At 44.9% G+C, this 9460-nt stretch overlaps 2 protein-coding genes across 3 annotated transcripts; both read right to left on the bottom strand.

Annotated features, from left to right (window-relative positions):
• Positions 1 to 3048: 3048 nt before the first annotated feature.
• Positions 3049 to 5669, bottom strand: LOC122007889. The gene is made up of 5 exons (XM_042563424.1): positions 5532 to 5669; positions 4950 to 5320; positions 4812 to 4879; positions 3955 to 4740; positions 3049 to 3878 (listed from the first exon to the last, which is right to left on the bottom strand). The coding sequence occupies exons 2-5, from the start codon at positions 5107 to 5109 to the stop codon at positions 3339 to 3341; spliced, it is 1554 nt and encodes a 517-aa protein (XP_042419358.1). The 5' UTR covers positions 5110 to 5320; positions 5532 to 5669; the 3' UTR covers positions 3049 to 3338.
• Positions 5575 to 9089, bottom strand: LOC122007890. 2 transcript variants are annotated; one of them, XM_042563426.1, is made up of 2 exons: positions 8262 to 9033; positions 5575 to 5707 (listed from the first exon to the last, which is right to left on the bottom strand). In XM_042563426.1, the coding sequence occupies exon 1, from the start codon at positions 8841 to 8843 to the stop codon at positions 8301 to 8303; it is 543 nt and encodes a 180-aa protein (XP_042419360.1). In that variant the 5' UTR covers positions 8844 to 9033; the 3' UTR covers positions 5575 to 5707; positions 8262 to 8300. The 2 variants fall into 2 exon arrangements, with proteins under 2 accessions (XP_042419360.1, XP_042419359.1); XM_042563425.1 differs by lacking the exon at positions 5575 to 5707 and adding an exon at positions 7873 to 8179 and having other exon boundaries at positions 8262 to 9089.
• Positions 9090 to 9460: the final 371 nt, after the last annotated feature.

The following is a 9460-nucleotide window of genomic DNA, read 5'->3' as shown; positions in this document are numbered from 1 at the left end:
GTCAGACTCTCCGCGTCACTCGCGTCGAACTGTGACTCCATGGTAATGTACCATGGGCCAGGAGCAAGTTCTGAAGGCTGAGAAGGACTAGTCATCGCCGGAACAGTAGGAAAGGCAAAAGCCAAAGAGAAACAGAGGGGTCGATGGAGGAGATGATCGGAACAGTGCTTGAGGGGCACAAACACTGCTAGAGTGTAAAGAAAAACACGAATTAAAGAACAAAGAGCCAAGGGGCGGAGAAGCCTTACAGGGAAAGAGGTGATCGAAGAAGAAGAGGAGTTGCCGGAATGTTGAGGAACGGGTTCACCGGAGTACCGAACGCAGACGAAGGCCTTCGGACGCACGAGCACGAAGATAAGCGGTGGAGGAAGGTGATAAAGGCTTTATACAGACGAGGCTCAATTCCCCTGAGCTGTTGGATTCAGGTCACAAGACTCGAGGATCAGATCTCACTGCCAAATTTCAAAAAGTCAGAGGTCACATCGTCCGATCATGCGATGACGGCAGCTTCGCCACGCATCGCCCGCTCATAGGATCGCAATTAATGAGCCCATTACGTAGCCGTGGCCGCGTGCTCAGCCTTAATGGCGTGGATTTGCATGAATTCCGAGGGGATCCTAAAGACATCAGCATTGACCGCCATTGGATCGGCGAGGCAATCAGTGGCAAACAAAAACTTTTGAAGTTCGAGAGGATAGGCTGCCGAGCGGCAGTGTTCACCTCCATGGTGCTCGAGCGGAGAGACATTTTCGTCAGTAGTAGAGCGACTGTCACACCACCAGGCTAATAGTCCAGTCAATCGGACTTGCGACCTCCTTCGACTAGACATGAAGGGGAGGCACGTGATCCGGTGGTAAACATAAGGGGACCCCCAGGGGCAGTGGTCAACGACACGTGGGGGTCAAAGTCAAGAGGGTCAACCTAAGGGTCTTGCCGATTGGAGAGGTCCCAGGGCCGCTCGGCCAGGATAGCACTAGGGCCGGCGCGAAGATAGCTCGACCATGGGTCGGGATTCCGACGCTCATGATTTGCCCGTATAGAGGAGTTGCTGCGCCGAGAGGCCCGTCCGCTCGGCTGAGCTGCAGATTAACTAAGGACACATTCCCGTACGAGTATGTGCCCGAGGGGCCTTCCCGCTCAGTCTGGCACGCCTTTACGCCCGACCGCCGGCGTGGCCGAGCGGCCCTCCCTCTCGGCTCAGAAACAAACAAAAGGCATAAAAGAGGGCAGAGGCGGCAAATAGCTGGCGATATCCTTCTCGAGCCAGGTGCCGCCGATGGACAGCATGGTCGGTGGCTGGACCGAACAGAGAATCGTATGGGGGAAGTTTCCACTGTTATGTCAGAGATATGTCCGGACGGTTGCGGTATGACGTTAGACACACTTTTCTGACACGACCATTCCGAGGTATCATTTGGGAAGTGTGCACGTCTCGAGAAGCGTGCACGCGCCTCCCCGGGAGCCTATATAAGGCCTCCCAAATTTCGACGGAGGTATGCGATATTCTTCACTGTAGCCACAGTCTCGTTACTCTGCTTCTACTTCATCTCACCGTTGCCTGACTTGAGCGTCGGAGGGTCGTCGCCGGGAACCCCTTTCCAGCTCGGCTTTGTTGCAGGCTCGCCGGAGGTTCACGTCACCTTGGAGGTCATCCGAGGGTAGCATAGAGCGCCACGCTCCCAGCGTCTGTCGACTCGACTCTCGGACAGGTTCATGATCAAATCACCTAGTAAAGAAAATCCTTAGGAATTAATCACCTGGACAAGTTTCAGTCGACCGGAAAAGTGAAATTAGCAAGATATATTAGATCATATTGAAGCAAACAAGGAAAGAAGAGGAGATTAGTTGATTGGATGAAGACTATAAAAGAAGTCTTGGGACCTAAAATTGAGTATCAATTCCTTTTCGATCCATTACTCTCTTGCTACTTAGATTGTACAAGTTCCGCTACTACGATGCTAAGAAACTCTCTGATAACCTACGTCTAATTTCTATATCTACATTGTCGATATATTCTTTTTATCACTTGCATTTACATTTAAGGGAGATGAGAACTTTAGTAAGATTATGCATTAGAAAACGATCAAGGATAGTTGGTCTTGGATAGTAATCACTGGATTACGAACAAATTTAAAAAAATACTCGATCTTTGTGTGTGTTTTTCTCTATTATTTCCTCCATGACTTTGGCTTTAGAAAAAGAAGCGCAATGTTCAACCCTCCTCCCACCCCACGATCCAACACAATTTAGGATTTAATGCGTATAATATGTGATAATAGTATCAAACAGTAGATATCTTGCCTAAGAGTGCCAGAAGATGGGCCACCAGTGAGCTATCTCCGGTATTGATTAGGTCACTGAATTCAAGGAGGAATCAAGAAAAGAAGTCGGAGATGGAAGATCTTCAATTAGCAATACTTGTAAGGCGGAGAAAGAATGAGAAAATAGAGCATTATAAGGAAGGCAAAGGGTTTTTGGTTCAGTTACTTCAATACTAAAGTCAGTGTTCGTGAGAGAAGAGGGAGAAGATAAATCGTAGTAGAAGAAACGCAAGTATGTGCGTGTATTTGCTATGCTTGCGGAACAGACTCCTTTTAAGGAGATATTTTTTTTATTAATTAGATGTTATATCATAATAAAAAAAAAATCACATTATTGTATCTCCACCGTATCAAATAGTCTCAACGTCGTATCTTTTTGTCAGCCCAGTTAAAACTCTGACCTCTAACCTCCATCTGACAATTGACCTTTCGCCTACATGAAAACTTCTGATATCCCCGCATCAGTATATACTTGATTGCTATACTACTTTATAGGACTCGTGGGGTGTTCTTCATATTTAAACAAAAAAACAAAAAATGCTCTTGTGATTTTTATCCTAAATTTTATTTAATTTGTGACGGACTTTAAAATCCTAGAGGCCGGTGCACAAGGCAACTTCCCAGATGGGCAGTGTACTATTGGGGAACGTCACCTTAGACGGACGGACAGATGGTGAAGGAGTCTTCCTAGTTCTATCCATATAAGTTGGCACACGGGGCGGGAAATAAAGACACCACAAACTTCTTCAAATTTACGGGAGCCAGTACAACAATTTCCACTGTACGTATACATTCCTCCTGTTCTCCTCCCCCTCCCTCCCTGCTCAGGCTCAGGCCTCGTCGATTGCAAAAAGAATTACCGACAAAAGCTTGCTCCGTTCACGATCTTCTCGATAGAAGAATCCCGCGCGGAAAGCAAGAAACTACAAACGCCAAGCCTCCTGCTCTGCTCCGGGGGATGCGCCCAGAGACGGAGACTTTAAAGATGATGACGACTCCAGTTCGTGTCTACTTCTCCTACAACACCGTGGGCCCCCCACGGCCCCCTCCTCGCTGCGCCGCTGGTACCGGAGCACGTGAGGTGACGTGGGTCTGCTCGCCGATGCAGATTCCGTAACTAGCCTCGCCGAGCTCGCCGGCCGTCTCGGCGAGGAGCCCGTCGAGGATCTCCAGTCCCACCTCCCACGCCACCTCCCGCGCTTCGGTCCCATCCAGCACTTCGCCCTCGCTGGCCGACGCGTCGCCGGCGAGGATCTCCTGCACGAGGTGGAAGTGGGGTTTCCTGTTCCAGCGATGGCGTAACGGCCCGAGGAGGCGCCGGCTCTGGTCCTCCTCTTCGGCGGCGAACGGGCGCCGGTGGCGGAGGAGGTAGGGGAACTCGAGTTCGAGCCGGTGGAAGATGAGCGGATCCACCGGGCTGGAACCGGAGTAGCATCTCCATTTCTCGCCTGCCGAATTCATTGCGTGATCAAAAATAGACTTTTCGTATCTGAAACTCGGATTCTTATCCTTCAACTCGCAGCTCCGGCAACACTTTTCGCCGGCTGGTGGACGTGACTACCAACACGACAAAAACTAATTAGGAAAAGAACAATATGTTAACTGAATCCCAATTAGAAAACACGAAAATTACTCTGTTATTTGATGTCGGAACAGCAGAGGAAGGTAATGGCTGGGCCTTGGAATCGTTGGTATCAGGGAGATTAGAAGACTGGAACAGGTCCGCCAGAGTGGAAAGCGATCCAGATTTGGAATGCTGCTTCTTGATCCGCCCCGTGAATCGCTCGGAATCGGCTTTGTTGCACTTGTTCAGGACCACATTCACTGCAACTTTTGGCTTGCTTGGCTCAATCTTGGGGTGGTGTTCCCCGGCGGCCGGAGTTGGTTTTTTCTCGGTAAGCGACGCACTGGCTTTTGTTTCGTTGAGCTTGATCTCCTTCACTACTCGCTTCACCATTTCGCGAGAATGGTGGTGGTTTCTCGGGCTCTTGTTCTCGTCTCGATATAGCTTCCCCAAGTTGTGACCTTTGTTTTTGGGCGACTTCGAGTGGTCAAAGTATGTGGCTTGGCAGAGCCTGTTGATCTGCAAAGAAAGTCTTCGGTCGGCGTCGACGGCTCTCGCCGACGTCGATGCGCGCGGCGACTCCGGCAGGGAGCGGGTGCCGAGGTCGACGTTGCAGCTCAAGGTCTGGAGAGGCGGCCGCCGAGGTCTTCCCCTGTTATGACCGCCAACGACGGCAGCTTTAATACCCTTGTTCTCACTCTCCCACGGGCACTTGCGCGCCAGCGGCTTCTCCGGCGGAGAAGTCTCCAGCCCCATTAGCCGGGCCACCAGGCCAGGAGTCCTCGGCGCAGCCTCACCTCGCGACGATGTCCTCTTCTTCTCCTCATCCTTCGACGCAACAATCTCAATTCCAACCTGATCAAAGCAAGCAATACTAAATTAGATCGACAGATCGAAATGCAGATATTCTCTTTAAATGAACTCACCGGAATCTCTTTAAACTCGTCCGATTTCTTCTCATCCAGCTCCAAGCTGTTCCTAGGAGCCTCCAATCCTGACACACACAAACCACGACGGATCAGCAACCTTACTCACTCCTACAAGAATCAAATAAATACATTCACCTTTGGGTTGACGCAGCGGAAGAGAGGAAGGAGGAGGAGATGCGAAGGGCGCCGTGCAGCAGGAGGCGTCGCCGGCGAAGAGCAAGTGGTGGAAGTGCAAGTAGTGAAGCACCCCGCCCATGCAACCCGGAGCAGCTTTAGACGAAGCCTTTCTTCCCATCTCGACTCGACCTCCAAAGCTCAGCCGATCTCTTTCTGGTTCACCGATTAATAATCAACACGCAACTGACAGAGGAGGCGACGGATGATCGACTAAACAGGGGCGGTCGGCGGTCCTTTTCAAACGCGAGGACTGAACCGGAATCGATCCCGTGGGTGGGTGGCGATGCGACTGGGCCGTGCGGTCTGGAGCCACATTAATTACCATTAACCTGCACAGAATAATTTATTACTGTGTCACGCGGTTAATACTAAAATAAATAAATGTTTGAAAAGGGCGGAGGCAGGCCATGTGTCGGATCGCAGCCAATAATGCGGATTAGTTAATGCTGGGTTCTTGTTGGATAGTAGTAAGTAAGTAATGGGCGATTTGAAATTTCAAAGTGGACCGGGTCGGATGGGAACTGGGACGGGCGTACGTACGGGTGGATGGGGCTGGCGATGGCGGTGGTGTGGTGACAGCTCTGGAATCGCGCGATTCGTTAAATCGTTATGGATAGGACGACAAAACGGACCCCACGCTGGCGTAGGCAACTGCGAGGGCATTCATCTTTTTTCCTCATTCTTCCTGTACTCAAATGGATTATTCACCCGCATACCTGCTATATATAGATATACACATTAAAATATACATGAAATTTTATTTAGGCGGCAACTGCAAGTCAAATCGAATAGTGTTTGCGCATAAAAGAACAGTACGAGTACTGTCCGATTAAATATTTCGACGCAATTAATTAGCTTTAAGTGCTGGTGAATTAACAAACGACTAATTGTAGCAAGTAGATTTGAATGACTTCGGGCTCTGTGTCTAAATGAAAATGCTAATAGTAGTAAGGTAGATTTGAATAACTAATAGTAGTATTTTATATGTTTCTCTGGATCCGATCAACGTAGGGAGAAAATTTATTTAACAAAATGAGAATGCTAAATTTTGGAATTGAAAAATAATAAGTAATTTGAGACAAGAAAGGACCTTAAATTATAGAAAAAAATATTTAAAATAATTTACAACTCAGCACACCAGTGTTGAGAAAACCGGACTAGATCGGCCGGTCCGATTGGTTGAACCGTGAACTGGCTCTTAATCTAGTTCGATCAACCATTAAAGCTAAAAAATAAAAAAAAATCAATCAAAATCGATCCAAACCGTTTAAAACCGGTCAAAATCACTGGTTCAATCAAGGATTAAAGCATGATTTTTAATTATTGAAACATGATATATATATATATATATATATATATATCGAGATTGAATCATCGGTTCGACTGGTTAAACTTTAAAAATTTCGACCTGATCATCTCACCAGTTCAACAATCGATCCGGTTTTCAAAAAATTACAGCACACCCATACAAGAAGTTCATCAAAAGATGGATCATGAGTGATTACGTGGAGTGACGGAAACGCTAGGGACGAACGTATTCGTCTTTTGCTACAGTGAGTGATTACTTGGAAAGAAGTTCCAGTTCTTTCGCTTCTTAAAAAGGTCGGATCAACTAGGGATGACAATTTTCCCCGTGGGTTTGGGACCCCACGGGAAAAACCCGAAATTGGGATGGGGATCCCTGATTTTTCGGAGATGGGACGGGCTTGGGACGGGTATGGGAATACTATCCCCATCCCCGAACCCGCCCCGAATATTATTATTATTAATATTAATAAATAATAATATGATTTTTTAAAAAATATTAATAATAGTGTTAATATTAATATTAAAATTTTTGAAAATATTATTAATAATAATTATTATTAAATAATAATAATAATAATAATAATAATATAAATTAAATTTAGAAATGGGACGGGGATGGAGAATCCCTGAACCCGTGGGTTCGGATTCAGGGAATCTCTGAACCCAAAAAAATAGAACAGGACGAGGATAGAAATGACAAATCCACCCCCGCCCCGTTGCCATCCCTAGACCAACCTGCACGAGAGATAAATACTGTCTGCTAAAGATTCAAATTAAGTGCTTTCTTTTTAAAACTAAAAATAAAACAGTGTTATATTTATTAAAATGAATTTAATATTAGTACATGGAAATTATATCAGCAAAAAATGAAAAGCTCATTTTTTTTCAAATCTATTTTTTTTATTAAAAGTGTGTCTGTATAACACTATTTTATTATTATCTTCTATCTATATTCCTCTCTTAAAGTATAATTTAAGAATTAGAGATATAAGGTAGTAATTATAAAACATAACTATTATACATGTTATAGTAGTCACTATTTTATAACGGTTATAATATGGATATTAGATAACTATTATAAAATTGTAACAGCTATAATGTAAATAATAGGCAAATAAGATTACATCTGTATTATAATAACTATAAAATTATAACTACTATAACATAAATAGTAGACGAACTTGATTGAATTTACATTGTAATACTAGCGGGTTTTAGGTAAAATTGTATGTGAATTAGTGAAGGGGTGGATCGTCTTTTTATATAAAAATAATTAAAATGAGACGCGTATTAGATGGTTTTAAAAAATAATTTTAACTTTTGCTCAAATTATGTTGTCTACTAAAGGCATTAAATTCATTATTTTATCTTTAAAAAAAAACTTTTTTTTTCTTTTGGCGGGGACATAACATGCTTATCTAATTTTCCCTGACATGCTTTATGGCATTAATTCACAATCATTGAGCAAGCACAAAATGCTTTATCATTTATAGTAAACTGTTTTATTTTTAAATCTCATAATAAATTTTAAAAATGAATAATCTTTTAATAATGGTAAAAGAAGGCGAGCAAGGAGAAATAAATAATCTTTCCATAAATCTAGAATACAATGTGTACACACTCAAACACTTGCCTCTAAAATATTCGTCATTATTAGGCCAATCCTAATCCTTTTATTTTGTTCCTCTTCTATCATAAGGAATTGACTAGTCAGGTTACTTGCCTCGTACTAGTGCTTTCAGAATTTGGTCGACCTTAGGTCCTTAACACCATGCTGTTGAATGATTCAAGCATCACAGCTTCGAGATTGATACATGCTCTAATGTAATTGGGAAAGGGAACCCTACAGTTCGTCCTAGTTCAAGCCCTAAAGTTCATGTCTTCATCCAAATTTGTTCGTAATTAGGGCGAGAAAACGAACGATTGAATTGGAAATTTTCAGATCAAAGGGAGGTAGCGTACCTTACGGATTTCCCATTGGAGAGGGTGATTTTGGGGGTTTCAGTGGGTGAAGGCATAGAAGATGGTGGCGATGTAGACGGCGAGGGCGGTGGAGACGAGGGTGACGAGGACGGCGACGGAGCGGACGGCGGACTGGCTCCCGCAGGAAAGCAAGCCGAGGCGAATCTGGATGACCTGGACCATGGAGAGGACGAGGAAGATGCAGCCCAAGACGGATCCGACGGCGGAGGCGAGCATGCCGAAGCGGAGGACGCGGGCGCTGATGTGGGCGCGGAAGGCCTCGTCGATGTCGTTGCTGTTGAGGAGGTTGATGGCGAGCTTGAGCCCCTGCGCGACGAGGCTAGAGAAGAGGAAGAAGCTGAAGGATACGACCTCGAAGATGAGGAGGTTGCGGGCGACGTCGAGGCCGGGATCGCACTCCGACCGCCCCTCCAGGCTGTGCTGGCCAGGGGAGGCGATGGAGAGCCCCACGAAGACGGCGACGGTGAAGAGAGAGTTCACGTTCACCAGGCCATCGAGGGCCGTCACGTGGATGCTGGTAGTAGTTCCTCCATAGTCCCCTCCGTCGCCGCCCCTACTCATGGCGGACTTGTAACACCCCTACTCCGATCTACGGACAAATCGGGAAGCGAAAAACGGAAAAGAAAAGTTTAAAATAAGGCGATGATCTGCTTAGGAAGCCATGGACAAGTGGAGTGGTCGATTAAGAGGCGACCGACAGAATCACGCGGGACCTGAGAAAGGGAAAGAGAGTACCAGTAGGAACTTGCATTGTTACGCCCTCTAATATCATCCCCATATTTATCTTAATTTATTATCAAAATAATGATGTTCTTAGAGTATTTTGTTATAATAGTCACACAAATTTAACAAAATTGCAAATAAAATAATAATTTCATTTTATAATGTTCAATTACATTTTACAATGATTTTTCTTTACAATTTGATCGTCTTTAGACCATTATAATTAATCATTTTTTCATAATGTCATTGTGTACGTGGTTACTATTTCGTAAGTGGTTAAATGATCAATAGGGGGGAGTGGGGACTTCTCACTCATTTATTTTAGTTTACATTATGATAAGTAAATTATTCAAAAATAGAAGAATACCTTCTTCAAAAATTAATAGTGCATAGACGTAAATGGTTCATACAGTGATATTAATGTGGATGCTCTTAGTTACCGTAGAAGTTCTAAC

This window comes from Zingiber officinale, chromosome 8A (assembly GCF_018446385.1).
Source record: "Zingiber officinale cultivar Zhangliang chromosome 8A, Zo_v1.1, whole genome shotgun sequence".
Lineage (NCBI taxonomy): Eukaryota > Viridiplantae > Streptophyta > Magnoliopsida > Zingiberales > Zingiberaceae > Zingiber > Zingiber officinale.
This window is presented reverse-complemented; position numbering and strand designations above follow the sequence as displayed.